Source organism: Acanthopagrus latus, chromosome 5 (assembly GCF_904848185.1).
Source record: "Acanthopagrus latus isolate v.2019 chromosome 5, fAcaLat1.1, whole genome shotgun sequence".
Lineage (NCBI taxonomy): Eukaryota > Metazoa > Chordata > Actinopteri > Spariformes > Sparidae > Acanthopagrus > Acanthopagrus latus.
In genome coordinates this window covers 9,068,675-9,083,903 of record NC_051043.1, presented here as the reverse complement: position 1 = coordinate 9,083,903, position 15,229 = coordinate 9,068,675, and the positions used below count along the sequence as shown (strand labels likewise).

Here is a 15,229-nt window from a genome sequence, read left to right as displayed (position 1 = left end):
AACACGATTTCTTGTTTACTATGATGAATGAGCAACACTCACACTGCACACACCATGTTCTCTTTATCGAAGCTGTCACTTTGGCTTTCTGCAGCACAACCCTGCCTTCTCCAACTGTAATACCAGCCAGGATAACTGTAATTCAAAGTCTCAGGGTAGCCAAATCATTCGTTAGCACACACATGGACACACATGCACGCAACTCAAACCTCTCCTGTTGTTGTACACAGCAGGAGAGGGCTTTACACGGCAGTGAAAGTCTTTACGGCATTCAGATGGACCAAACGAGGGAATGGGGGGGAGAGGGAGAGCAGGATCTCCCCTAAGTCAATTTGAACAGCGGGCCGATGAAATTACACAGGTAGTCGTGGCCCGGCTGACAAATGAACACAGGGATGGGGATGAAAGCAATAAGACAGGCAGAGCCACCTTTTGCTGGCTGACACACAAACGTATACACTCATGTCTGATCATACAGCCGGGAAAGAAAAACAAATCTATATTTTACATTACATTATCTATTCCACTTTCTCAGCTCAGTCACCCATGAATACACAGGACTGCTTAGGAACCATACATCATAAGAGAGCATTAATGTTTCATGGTGAGGTACATGCTTCGTTTCACTAGCAAGACAATATAAAGCCTCAGTTCTGGGTTGAGGGCTGTACAGTTATAGTATCACTCAAAGTATGAGACTATGTTTGCACCTGTGAATGGATGTCTGCTTGCTGTTATTTGCCTCTGTGATTATATGATGCTGTGGAGTGCAGAAATTGTTCAGCATCATATAATTTCTCATATGACCCCAGGACAGAGTTTGCTTTCCACTCCAGACTCATGTGAACTGCACAATGAAGTTAAGCTGAACTGGGTCGATGCAGCTTTGAAAGCACACGGCAACAACAAATTACCCACAATCACATTCAAACCTCCAGTCAAACACAAGAAAACAAAACACTTCGCTCATGACAGTGCCACAATGCCTTTCGAAAGACCAAAATATTCAAGCCTGCCCTTCAAAATAAACACTGTGTGGTACATGTGTCACACCAAGGCTAACCACTGCGGTAGAGGTGGCACCAACAGCCACATGATGAGCACAGTGCATGACTTTTCCACTCAGAGAGCCACAAAAGCACATACCAAAGATGTGTCACAGTGTATACTGTATGTAAAAGGAAAACACAGCTTTCAGAAAAAGAAAAAGAAGAGACATGATAACATCCTCCTTTTATATCATATGTGCAGTGTCCTCAGTTCACTCAGCCCCTCTTACTGAAACATGAAAACATGAAATCTCAGATCAAAGACTAGAAAATGAGTTCAGCATCCAACAAAATAGCTTTTTGTTGTGCCCCTTACCTCCATGGCTCTGGTGATGAAGGGGATTTGTGTCCCTGAATCCAGGTCCTGGTTGATGATGAGTCTACGGGCCCACTGACCGGCCCGCACCACGCCGCTGCCCTGGATCAGCACCAGCAGCTTGGATGGGTTTGACAAGGCATCTGGGCTCAGGTAGATAAAAGTGGTGGGTTCATCTTCTGTAGCATCCACCTAAACATTGAGGAAAACACAGGTTACCACTGATGTAAGTTGCTCTCTTATCTAACAAAAAAGAAGACTTTCCCCAGTTATGTTCAATTGCTGAAGATGTTTTGATATCACAGACTATCTGGACCAAAATTCATCTCTGCTCTTTTCATGCAACAGCAGCAGAGGCAAAAGATGATCAAATTGTCATATTATAATTAGTGCTTTGATTTCTGCAGCTTCAAAATGCCCCGATAATGGTCATAAGGAGAAACTTCAGAATAGTTCTTATGTAACATGTAACACGAGCTTTAGGAGAAATGGCCTTCTCCTCTGTGGCCTTCGTAATTAAAAAGCTAATATGCATCAGCACGCTAATCATCAATAATCATGGTTATAAAGCAGCCTTTGCGTGATTAAAACTGAGGCAGAAAGTTATACAGACAAGAGGGAAAACTGAGCAAGTTAGTGAGTTTGTATGTGTGCTTGCGCTCTGTCCACATCCCATGCATCTTTGCATAACTCCCAAGTATGCCTGCAAGAATCTCTGAGGAGACAAACACTGTCCATAAAAGCCATGGGTGGCAGCTGCAAGAACTTAATCCAAGCAGACAAAGAGAGCCGAGTGGGGGAGAAAATCTTACCCTTTATTCTCTTGTGCTCCCTCATTCCCTCTCCCTATACTTGGCTGTGGTTAATCTTCTTAAAATCTGCGGTCACAAGTTCAATGCCACGCAGGTGGACAGACCCACCACTAACATAAATACACACACACACACACACACACACACACACACACACACACACACACACACACACACACACACACACGCCATATACAAGCAGGCGGGTGGGCAACAGAAAAGGAGAACAGAGCAATTTTCCAGAGGAATAATGAGATAAATAGGCCAGGCAGATAAACCAGTAAAAGTGTATGGGGGCTAATGAAAGGCGCTGAGTCTCGGCTAGGTGATTTATGGACACTGTTAGCGCAGGAGCTAACGCTGCTATGCTTCTAAACACCAGCGCTGCCTTACATCCCTATAAATGGAGCCTGAAAAATGATCACAACTTTTATAAACAGAGAAAAAGCAGGGATAGAGGGGTAAAGGGGGGCAAAGAGAGACAAACATGCTTCCGACAACAAATAAAAGGGATCAAGTGTGTGTTCTCAGCCTGGATGAGCTGGGCAAAGAATAACTCCATGATGGCAGCGTAGAAAGTCCCCTTCAGCGCAAATGAATGCAAAACAGATTAAGCATCAGCATGCTGCGCCTCTGCGCCTTTGAAATGACACGTCACAATACAGTTAATTTGTTGAGGAGACACTTTTGCACAAAGGATGTGGGCAGAGAAGGGGGTAAAAGAAAGAAAGGGAGTAAGAGAGAAACTGAGTGAGACAGAAAAGAGAGAGACAAAGACTGGTGGAGAATGGGGAGAGCTGACTCCTCACAATCCTCTTTTCTTTATTTTTTTAAACAGGACACTCAATATCATAATCACACTCTGAAGCCCCAGCATTTACGTCAATTTTCATATTTAATAATCCCTTTAATCTTCAAGGGCACAAATCAAAGAAGGAAATTCCTCTTTTCATTCTGGGTACTTACTGGCAGGATTGCTTTAGTCATGTTGCACTTTTTCTCCAACAGCTCATAAACATACTGAGTGATGATCTGGAAAGAAAAAAAAGACACAGAACACACACACAGTCAAACATTACATTGATAATACAATGAATATTTATACATTGCTGTTGATACTAATCCATCCAACAAAGGCCAACTAAACTCAGTGTGTGTGTGTGAACAAGTAATAGCAACTACTGTCATGTTAGCAAACAGAATAAAAAATACTATTCAAAACCCTTGTTTGCCCTCTGGTGTGTGTGTGTGTGTGTGTGTGTGTGTGTGTGTGGGTGTGTGTGTGTGTGTGTGTGTGTGTGTGTGTGTGTGTGTGTGTGTGTGTGTGTGTGTGTGCGTGTGTGTGTGTGTGTGTGTGTGTACACATGAGCTACTTGAAAGGTTTTGAATCGTACTCTGTGCAGTGTGTTTGTGAGTGTGAGTGTGTGAATCACAACGCAGTTAGAGTGTTGAGGTTGTAAGTGCCAGGAGAGGAAATCTCCTGTACAAGCGAAGGGCTGATGTAAGTTATGTTTATCCCCGCAGCCACAGCACTAAAGAACCTTGTATACCGAATCATTCCAACCCCAGGCCAAGCCTTTCATGGTTCAGTGACATTAACAACTTTCTTTTCCATTTTCCCTATTTCTTCTTTCTTTCTTTCTTTTCTTCTCCCCACATACTGCTTAGCTGGGAACAGAGAGAAGCGCTTTGTGCAACAGATTTCCACTTTTGATCAGTTGCGAGAGAAAGACAGAGTGGTGATAACAGATGACAGGACACACGACCGCTGACAGTGAGCTGTGTTGGAGCTGTTGTCTCTGTGATGATGTTTCCCAAACATGTGCAATGACAGACTCCCTGTCCTGTATATGTCAGGACATTACAATGATGGGCGGACGGACCACAGGGACAGCTGAGTTACATGCTGCCTGGCTCTGCTGTGAAGTCTCACTTCGGTTTGCTTTTGAAGCGTCGGCCTTACGGAATCAGGAAGCCAAAGAATAGCGGTGATGCCAGAGCTACAAAGCGAGACCGACCAACTGACTGGATAGACAAACACAAACAACCACAGACATTCATGTCTCACAGCACAGAGTGACATGATGCTAACAGACTGTTAATTAGTGGAAAGCAGGAAACAGGTCAATAGACATTAAATGTAATAGGTATTGGTCATTAAAACATCCGCATAAACTATATCAATATAAACAATCAGAAAACAAATGCATGCAGTCTTGACAAAATACCGATATTCCACAAGCCACAAGTGTGCATCTAAAGCCAATCAAAAGTTATTATCTTTCCAACGCCTTGAAAGATGTGAGAAAATCTTTGCTCTCACTTCAAAGATTTGATAAAAAATGCTTCAGATTAGTACCAAAAATCAGGGATAGAACTGGGAAAAATTGGATCCTTGGGTCATGATCTGCTTAACTTTTGTCATTTTTGGCACACACAAAATGTTTGCCATTCTAAAATGTCAACCTTGGGGAAAATGAATGCTGCATATCCCTAAATTACATGGACTAAACTCAAAACACTTTTTAAATGGCATGAATTGGCATTTTCACACAGAAAGGAAGGACAAAAAAAAACAACCCAATGCAACTTAAGAAAAAAAAGTATGGCTTTGACTTTTAAGCCAAATGTGAATTCTCATGATAATCAAGATATTGCTATGCTCTTTGATGCCAAAGAAACATTCGATGCTAACTTGATTTACTGCTTAAAAAAAAGCACATGCAAGAATAACATTACACACCAGACACATATTAGCATTATGACAGCCAATCAAAGGCCAGCAGACGGACCAAATAAGATGATCGATTCTACCATTTGACCCTGTGAAGGGGAGAAAAAAAAGCTAGAGGAGCTAAAACAACCTCGCCTCACCCCATCCCGCCGAACCTCCAACAGCTAATTCACTAAAATGTCAGCCAGTCTGATGAAGACTAAAATGATTCCGGGCCTCAGTATGCTAGTGTTTAATGACATCAATAAGCCTCACAGGAAATTTCATTTGCACTACGTTATTTGTTCAGTGCCTCAGGTGGCACGAGAACCATCTGATATAGAACAAGGAGAGAGACTGATGGCGAACAAGAGAAGAGAGAAAAGGTGGAAAGAATGCAAGAGTTTCACTGTGTGAATGCATTCCCTCTGATACTGTAGATCATATAATAACTAAGAATCTCATATCCAAGCTTGTGGTCATATGTATGTTTTAATGCATAATGTAGACTGACCCTTTCAGTAAGCAAGATTCAGATCAAAAGTTGAAAAGGGGACAGTGCAGCATTCCACTCGAAATCTGATTTCTTTTGTTTTTTCAAAAAATGGGATAGACTCAGCAACAGAAGCACACAAGCCATAAAAACATGTCCTGATGCACACAAACGTGGGTGCACACATTCACGCAGCCAACTTCCTTCTGTGTGGGCCTCTGAGGACTATGTCTCAGCAGCTGATCAGTACAATAAGAAAAGCCTCTTTGTCACCTAATTACCAATGTGTTATTAGTGCTTTAATGAAATGCCTGCAGGAAGCGACGCTGAGTGCCTTCATTGTCGGCATGGGCCGATAGGAGAAGCATGAGGAGTGGATTTGGCAAATAATATTAAGACACACAAAAAGAGGGGAAGGGAGGGAAGGAGAGACAGAAGGAGAGCGATAAAGAGCAACCTAAATCAATTCAAATCAATAGGTTTCATGACCATAAACATGTTTGCAATGTCCTTCGTATCTGCAGCAAATATGTATTATCATTCAGGCTGACAAGATAAGGCTCCAACATTATCTGAAATGTCAATGTGAGCTTAGATTATCTTGGTCTTTCATAAAAAGTGGAGGGAATGGCCCAGACCGCACAGTTTCAACACAGAGCAATGGCCATGAGTGATGGCTTGTAACCGTCACTGATTCTCTCTGGACTAGAGAGACAACATCAGCCTTCACTAAGGTAGAAAGCATGAAAGGGAAGTGAAGTTTCAATTGTCCTCTAAGGCAGTCTGATGATAATGTATCCTCAAACAACAGCTTGCTTTCTACATGGCTGTGAGAGTGATCGTGGGAGAGTCTGAAATAGACCTTCTGCGGCTGAGGTCACCTCTGTGTCTGTGGTTTGTTTGTGTAGAGGAAGCATTGTGGCGATGAAGCAAGAAGAGCAGGATCAGGGAGGAAGGAAGGGACTTAGAGGAGGGCTCAGTGGGAGGAAAGAAGGAAGACATGAATGGGGAGATGGAGAAGTAATCCCCAGGAGCCAGAAGTCTGTGCCAGCTCCCACTGCAGTGAACAGCTGAGAGGAGAAGGAGGGATGGATGAGGACAGAATCCAGTACAGTATGTGGCTTGATAAGAAGTGGGTGGGCTGTGACATCAGCTCCGTGGTCATCCCCATAACAATCTCTTCATAACTCTCAATCACACTGCAAGCCAAGGTCTTAATGAAGACCACTGTGGCTGCAAGTTGATATGTTTTTAAACTCCTAACTAAAGAGAGAGACCTCCCACATTATGTGTGCACATGTATCAGTTAATGTGTGTGCAGGTGTGTGTGTGTGTTTGCTCTTGCACTGATTACGACAGTCATGCCTGGTTTGGCTGACCGCACCTAAGGCATTGGACAGGATCATTCCCGGGCACGCACAAAACAGACACGAGGAGGAAGGAGACCACTACAGCAACAAGAGGGATAAGAGACAGAGGATAGAGGAAGGAGTTGGGCAAATATGATGAGTAAAGTGGGATAGGTAAAGGTTGAGATGGTCAATGGAAATGGAGACACTAAAGTATTTAGAGGGCAATGAAGAGAGTAATGATCTCAAACCAGCCCATAGAGACGACCATGAAACATGACCTGATGTTTAATCAGGCTTGCTGTCGGTTTCATGGGGATGGATTTAAGGCCATGCTGATGCCAGTCATAGTGAAACTAAAAAATGAAAGTAAACATCAAACATTAAAAAGTCTCTTTAAGTAATTGAAAATGCAGCCACCCAACAAACCTTGTCAAAACAAATTTTAAGTAATCAGAAGTCATGGCTCCAGAGCGACTTTTACAGCCTTGTGAGGCCTCTAGCTTAAATAATGTATTTGGAGACATTTCTAAAAAGAGCCCAGGCAATATATTGGCAGGCTGATTATATCTGCCAGTATTGGCATATCACAGATATATTGGTATCAGTGGTCATGGTGTTTGATGTGTGCCAATATGAAAACTTCTATTTAAACAGATTAAAAGCAGAAAAAGATGCGGTAATTTAGAATAATTACATTCCCCATAAGGTTTTCTGTATGAGTGCATTACTGTCATTTAGGATTGGGTACTTTCAAGTTTTGCCAGTAAGGTCAGGTGTATGTGCTTTAACAGTTTTGAGTATGTGCCAGGCAACTTAACTGCCATTTGTCAGGTATAATGTAAAGTGGAGAGAACTAGCAGCATGTCACTAGTTAGCAGAAGCCTGGGGATAGCCGATTAGCTCAGCTCCACAGGTGGTATGGTGCTTATGTCTTGCTGTGATGTACTAACACTGAGTGTTGTGCAAAAAGTGCAAGAACTCAGATCATTAATGAGTTGGAGCAGGTTATGCTAACACTCATTAGAGTTAAATGCTGATTTTATAGCCAGGATGAAGCCTCATTTTGATCCGATACTCTCATTTATCCAGTGAAAGTAACTGTATTACACTGTTAATTCAAACTCAACACTTCCTTTATTACTTCAAACTACAGGCACTCAAAGTGTTTCAGTGGACAGAAACATCTCTTTCCAAGGATTTTATTGTGAAAAATTAACAAGAATGTTTTGAGGAAAGTCACTGGCTTGCAAGGTTCATTTATCGGACTACTGGACCACTTTCATTCAGCTGAAGTCGTATTTCAATTATCATTTTGATGTTAAACTTTAGATCACCAGTTAAACTGAATTGTTGGGAGAAATGAGAGCATGCTGTGTTGCAATTGCCCTGATGGACTGCAGTGCTTCTACACTCTCATTATGTTCCTCTTGTGAGCGACATTTAGTGCTGGTATTCATGGTCAAGTCCAGCCTTAGAGATTATATCAAACTGCTTTGAAAAGGTTTCTACTGGCTCTATACTACTGTCATAGTAGAAAATATTTATGGATAAACTGTAAAATATCCCTCCATTTGATAACCACCTTTGAAGGATCACTGCAGAAAATGTGTTTCTATTGGCCAACCTATTGATATAGCAATTTGTTACCTTCTAATATCAATATCAGCATCTGCCCCAAAAGTGTTTTTTCAGGCTTTAGTTTCTAACAGTAATTGGGGCCCATGGAGCCTCGATGGTTTATCTGATCTCCGTGTCAGCCATGTGCACAAATATACTCAAGGCAGCAGCACATACTGTACACACACACACACAAAATTCATGTGTAGACACACACTCCTCTTGTCTCTCTAGTCCAGAGCCCCCTCCAAAAGCCACTTAGCCATAGAAACCAATGAGCAAGAAGAGGCATCAAAGCTGTTTATATAATGAAAGTGAAAGAGCTGTCCCATGCCGTATCACTGACTGCACCCAGGAAAGCATTCCTTCTTCTCTGGAGAATAGAGGAGAGGAAGAAAAAGAAAAAAAGAAGAAAATCCCCCCGAACAATGCAGCACAACAACAGTGGCAACAACAGCAAAGCATACTCAAAAAGAGAGAGAGAGAGTGCGAAAATGAGAGGGAGCATGAGGCAATAGAAAGGTTGTTTATTTAAAGTCAGCCTGGTGTACCAACAGAAAGTGGTATTAAAATAGAGCCTATTGTTGTGAATTTGTGATCTGTCAGTCCGCGTGGGAAACAAAGAGAAAGACAGAGAGAGGTAGAGAGAGAGGGAGAAAGAGAGAGAGAGAGACTGGTGTAATTCCCATGAGGTCTCTGTCATTTTTCTGTCAGAAGAGAGAGGGCTCTCCAGGGGAAGAGAAAGTTCTCAGACACAGACTGACAGACAGACTGTTTACACTTAGCGTAGATAACCCCCTCTCTCACTTTCTTACCGCCCTCCCTGCACTACTCATCCTAATGGCATCGTAATGACCTCCTCAGGTGTTAACTGAGAAGCCGGCAGAGGTCTAATTCAAAGTAAAGTACTGTATGCCACGGTGGGTGCCGGCGGTAGCGACAGATGCCGGTGCTGTAACTACCATCCCTCCTGCCTTTTCTCTAACACCCCTCCCTCACACCCCCAGCCCCTGTCCAATTCCCTTCTCTTTCATCAACTCTAATCCACCTCACCCACTCCCTGCAACCATTTTTGTCTGACTGTGTCTGCTTCCTCCTCCATGCTCTATGCAGAAGCTGCAGCAGCAGTGTTTAAGTGTTTTGGGAATGAATATGTGATGGCAGTCGGCGAATCCGGGCAGACAGCTGTCATTTATAGTCCCTCTTTAGGGAGATCCCATTAGCTTCCCAACACAATGGCCCACGACTGGAATGGGGCCTCCTGATGCTTTAAGTACAGTATTGGGGCCTGTCTCCGGGGTTCCCACTTGCTGCAAGACTCCATGACTGCAACATGATGACTTCTTACAGTTAATCTATAAGACTTCCACAACATGAAAATGTAATTCATCTCTTTTTTGAAAATGTTGATCATCTGAAGGTCAAAAAAGTCTACTTAATTTCTGCTTTCTGTGGAAAAACAACTAATCATATCATTGTTGGTGGCATTTTCAGATCCAACTATCCATTCTACAGATACTCTTTATATATTCCCTTATAATCTCTGAAACAGGTGAATACTAAGAGCAGGTAATACTGTACTATACTAGTACTATACATCAGCATGATAAGAACAACCTCAAATTATGGAAACAAAAATGTATTGGGAAAAGATGGATCACCTATACTGATGCCAGCCATGGGGGGGTCATCGAGATGTTTTGGCTTCATTTTTGAGGAGCTGCTAAGTCGCCAATCTTTAAATATGTCAGTACGAACATATAAAGTATATTCTCACATGTGTGGACATTTATGCATAGACTCCACTTATATCACAAACGCTAGCAGATGACGAAACTGGCATTACAGAAATGTGAGTACGAACAGTATGAATTAACCTTAATGGATAGTACCAAAAGGTGGCTCTTTGAGGCAATATCAAATTGTCAAAGTACTGTACAAAATCATCAACCAGATGTCCACTGACTCTGCAGGTCTTCCTAAACGATCAGTATTAGATCCAAGCCGTGTCACAGCATATATTGTCTGTCAGGAGACTAGCATCCAAATGCATGCAGATGATATTTTAATTTATGCACATGTCTGAGATATGCACAAGTTCCTACCATCAACTCAGTTTATGGCAGCATAACATGATACAATAGGCTAGTCATAAGTTTTTATTACCAAAGAAATTATTTTGCCATTCTATTCCGTGTTTTGCTCAAGGGCACTTCAGCAGGGCCTTACACCTTGGCCAGCTGGTCGGAGCTATGACTACACTCAGCATCCATAATGTGGAAACAGAGGGAGACAGGAAGAGAAAAAAAAGATAACAGAGAGACAGCAGAGAGTGTAAGAAATAGAGAGAGAGAGATGAAGAGACAGAGAGAAATGGAGAGAGAGAGAGACGGCTTTCTAATTCAGCCATCTGGCTAGCTTTACTTCATTATAATATTCTGACTGTGTGTGTGTGTGTGTGTGTGTGTGTGTGTGTGTGTGTGTGTGTGTGTGTGTGTGTGTGTGTTTGCGTGTGTGTGCGTGTGTGTGTGTGTGTGTGTGTGTGTGTGTGTGTGTGTGTGTGTGTGTGTGTGCGTGCATGTGCGTGTGTGTTTACAAATTTGTGAGTGCCTTCCATTCCACAGATGCAGGCAGAGCAGAGAAGAATCCTCATTTATTAACAGCTTAATAGAGCTCCATCTGGGCCAGACCCTATGCTTGTCTCCTATCAGAGAGATTCATCACCAAATCACAGGAATTAGACTACAACTGACACCTACACAGGCTGAGGTGACCCTGCCACACTGAGCAACACTGCGCAGATAGATTAGGGTGCAATGCATTACAGCTGTAACACAGCCATTATGATAACTGTCTGAGCCAAAGATGGAAAATGTCACTACACAAAAAAGCATCAGTCGAGTACAACAATTTACAAACTGGGGTTAATGGGAATAACAGAGAAAATGATCTTCTAAATCAATGATAAAACTCTTTAAGGGTGCATTCAGAACATAAATGCGTAGTTCAGTTGCAGACTTCATTCGTCCTACTTATCCAGAGACAAACATAGATGTCAATCCTTAGGCTATTGCCATAGCTTCAGCCTACGCAGACAGATACATTGAAGGCATCAGTAAGTGGGTAGACTCAGGGTAAATACGAAATAGGGTTAGAACTAACCCTTGAAATAATATGCAGTGGTTTAGATTGTTAATAATCAGGTGTTACCTGAAGCTTATGGTTCTGAGTAAGTAAACTGCACTCAAAAGTACATTAAAAAAGTTGAATTTGATTAATTTACAGTCTGATTTTTTAATTTTACTTGTACAGTCAAACACATGTGCTATATGGAGCCTCCATGAACACACACCATCACCAGTCACTGTCAGTTCATCTTCGTCCCACACGCCTCCTTGCCCATCCATTCTATGTGTCTCTCTATAATGGGTCAAGTTGCATAGTTTTATATGAGCTATATTTCTTTTAAGATAAATTGAGATATGCCTTCAATTATGGACAGTAGAGATGCAACGATTAATTAATTAATCACTTAGTTGTCAATGATTAAATTAATCACCAACTATTCTGATAATTGATTTATCATTGGGTATCTTTTTAAGAACACGTCTACATTTTATGACAATAAAAAACACTTTCTGAAATTGCAAGGTAAGGAAGACACAGTGAAAAGTAATTAAAAGAAAACAAGAAGTAGAGATTACTAGCTGCAACAGGTGCTCAGAAAGCACTTTCGTGCACCTTATGTCATTCCATCTTAATTTGTATTCATTCTCTTACATGTTCTTATTGCTTTACCAACATAGTCGGACCTACAAGGCTGTGATCTAAGAAAACAGGTAAAAGTTGTTGTTTTTTAGGTGCTGAACCACATCCCAGGCATAAATTTTCCTCCACTTATATGTAAGGAAATATGACCCACTGTGTTTGAACACAGTGGGCAGGTGTAGCTTCTTAGTGACAGCAAATCTATCCAGTTCATACCAAAAATATGTGAGAAAGAAACATTTAAGAATTATTTTTCATAGAGGAGTGAAAAATTATTCACTGCTCTTGTGCTCAACCAAAAATTTGTCCCCCATTTCATTTTCTTGGAGGCCATCACACCGACATCCTCGTTTTCCCTTTTTGTTATCCGTCCCTCCATTCAGACGAGGCTGAAGTGCAAATTGGACATCTGGTGCTGTGATGTGTCTGACAATACAGCCGCCACCCCCTACTCACACACATAAACAGACACACAAACACACACACAGTCCCCAACACAAAAATATAGGACCATGAAGATATAAAGAAACAGAGGGGAAGAAACGAGGAAGGGAGAGATCGGCAGAGGCAAAGGCAGACACAGCACATTTTTTTGTAAAGCTCCTTTAAACAAGTGCTTTACATAAGACATATAGGCGTGAAGACAAGATAAAAAACAAAAACAAGGCAATGTTAAAAGAAAATACACAACGACACACGTAAACAGGATTAAAAGGATTAAAACCAAGTAAAATAGAAGATTAATTATGACGGATAGAGAGTAGAATAAAAATTACAGTGCAGCTACAGTGCAGTGAGAGATGTTCAAAAATAGTCCCATACTTAACCTCATGAACGAGCAAATGGCAAACAAAATGGTCTAAAAGCTGAATTTAAACAATTCATAAGTTGTAGCTGCAAAGTTTTGTAATTCTTAAACTGAAAGCTGCTTCTAGGTGTTTACTTTCCACTCTGAACAGCAAGCAGACCAGTCACAGACAATGAAGCAGATCGGAAACGTATTCTGGTGTTAAAGCGTGTCGAATTGTTTTATAAACCAACAGCAGTCAATTCTTTGACACAGGAAGTCAGTGTAGTGATGTGAGGGAGTGATATTATCCACTCTCCTGTGCATTTTGCAACCAGTCCCCGAGTCAAAGCAAGCTTTGCTGATATTTTTTTACTGTTTCAACGTGTGCAATTTTGTGTTTGTAACTGAATTAGCGGAGTCACTTTGTAAGCAATGATTATTTGATAGTACTGTGGCAATCGAAACAAGCGTATCATTGGTTTAAGACACATCTGCAAGCAGGTGAAAATGCAAATCCCTGCCACGCCAGGCTGCCATGCTGACTCAAAACCGAGAAGAGCCAGGCCAGCAGATGTGATGGAAAAACAGCACTGGTCTGAATCTTACAGATATATTTCAGTAGTCACGCCTACTGAAGAGAAATGCATGTTTGCATCAAGTTTTATAAATCCTGCTGAGACTAAGTCCTCTAATTGTTGATATATTCATAAGGTCATAGTGATTTTGTAGCTTAGTGTGCATGTTCAAATTTATGTAAGATTTTGATTAAGTTTCTATCTTGGTTTTTAGGTCAAAGCAGCTGAAGCTGAGCATATTCAGTTACTGATTTGCTGGATCCACTTACTCCATGCTAGTAGAATGGGATCATAGTGATTTTGTTATATACATTTGTCTGTCATCTGCATAACTACAGTACACTGTTTTGCATACTCACAATTCGCAGAAAGAAAGCATTTTTTCAGGACAGGAAGGAGAAAACTTTTCTCTAATTTTAATAGCTGAATGTGCTTTGGTGGGTGGAGGAAGACAACAAGGCAGTGACTGTGTGGGGGGGGGGGGGGGGGGGGAAACCAATGTTAGCATTAACCATCACTTTGATTCTATTGTGTTATGTGCATTATCTTAGACCTGGTCGATGGGTGTCACAGGCAGAACCAAAAATGGTTAATCAGTACTTCAGTTCTAGATCTACTTGAGTGGAAGCCATATGCCTTGAAATTTGCCTATGTCCCCCGAACAGATTTGTGAAATTCACCAGCAGCAATCTCCCCTTCTGAATAATGGAGATTTGATCCTGGTTTGACTATGTTTTTTCGGGCAGTGGTGGCCTAAATGAGAACCAAACTTGTGACTAGAGGGGCACCGATCAAATCCCTGGATGGAGTGAAAAGCACCACTTGCCCCTACCTCATTTACCACCACTGAGGTGCCCTTGAGCAAGGCCCTTAACCTCAGCCACTCCAGTGGTGCTGCTCAGTGGCTGGCAGGTTGTAACTGCACTGAAGGGCTTCCAGGTGTGAATGTGCAATTGTGTGAATGTGATCAGTGTGTGAATGTGTAAAGCTGACTAGACTGTATCCATAAATCAATGTCTTGCACTTATCCTTAGGTTTTGCACCCAGATAATCCCTTTCATAGGACATGGAAGAATTTGTTTTGTTAAGTGAGTCTTTGGAAAGTTATGATTAGAGATAATTTAGAGTTCATAAGACTTTTCCAGCATAGATGTCTCAAGTGTGGCACCCTTCTGTAAGAATTTATATGTATGTGCACTTCACTGACTCCAATTAGCAGAGAGGCACAGTGAGTTCAAGGTATTATTCAGTTGGTAGATGTGTGCTTATTCTGATTTGATGCCACCAACACATGTCAAACAAGTTTGGACAAGTCGTCAAATAATCAAAAATTATCTGTTTGGAACATTTGACAGGTAAACAGGTTCATTGGTAGCAGGTGATGGTACCATGAGTATGAAATAGGATCCTCAAAAAACCCATCTTTAAAAGCAAGGACGGGGCGAGGTTCACCACATAACTGTAAAAAGGATTTAAGTACAAGGGCTCAGGAAAACTTTGTAAAACCACTGTCAGTCAGTAGTGATTGCACTAGTTTTATTTTCACTTTACAGAGTGCATCTGCGCTGGAGCATTGCAGGAAGTAGCCATCAGTCCTCCAGAGTTAAGGAGAAAGGTAGGGGGAGAAAGGAAGAGAAGTTAACATTAGGGGGCTATAATGATGTGCTTCTATTTACACTGCCAGGGTCAAACAAAAACACCAGTGTCCTTGTGCCATCTTACACAGCTCTCGGGCTCAATTGTG

At 41.7% G+C, this 15,229-nt stretch overlaps 1 protein-coding gene across 4 annotated transcripts in view; it reads right to left on the bottom strand.

The window, feature by feature from the left end:
- The window catches only part of fam172a (family with sequence similarity 172 member A), a 154,103-nt gene that overhangs the window by 129,760 nt on the left and 9,114 nt on the right, over positions 1-15,229 (bottom strand). For all 4 annotated transcript variants that reach the window (XM_037098754.1, XM_037098756.1, XM_037098758.1 and 1 more), the window contains exons 5-6: positions 3,144-3,209; positions 1,366-1,557 (exon numbers count right to left, since the gene is read on the bottom strand). In XM_037098754.1, coding sequence (XP_036954649.1) covers positions 1,366-1,557; positions 3,144-3,209 — 258 coding nt within the window. The remainder of the gene's footprint in view (positions 1-1,365; positions 1,558-3,143; positions 3,210-15,229) is intronic.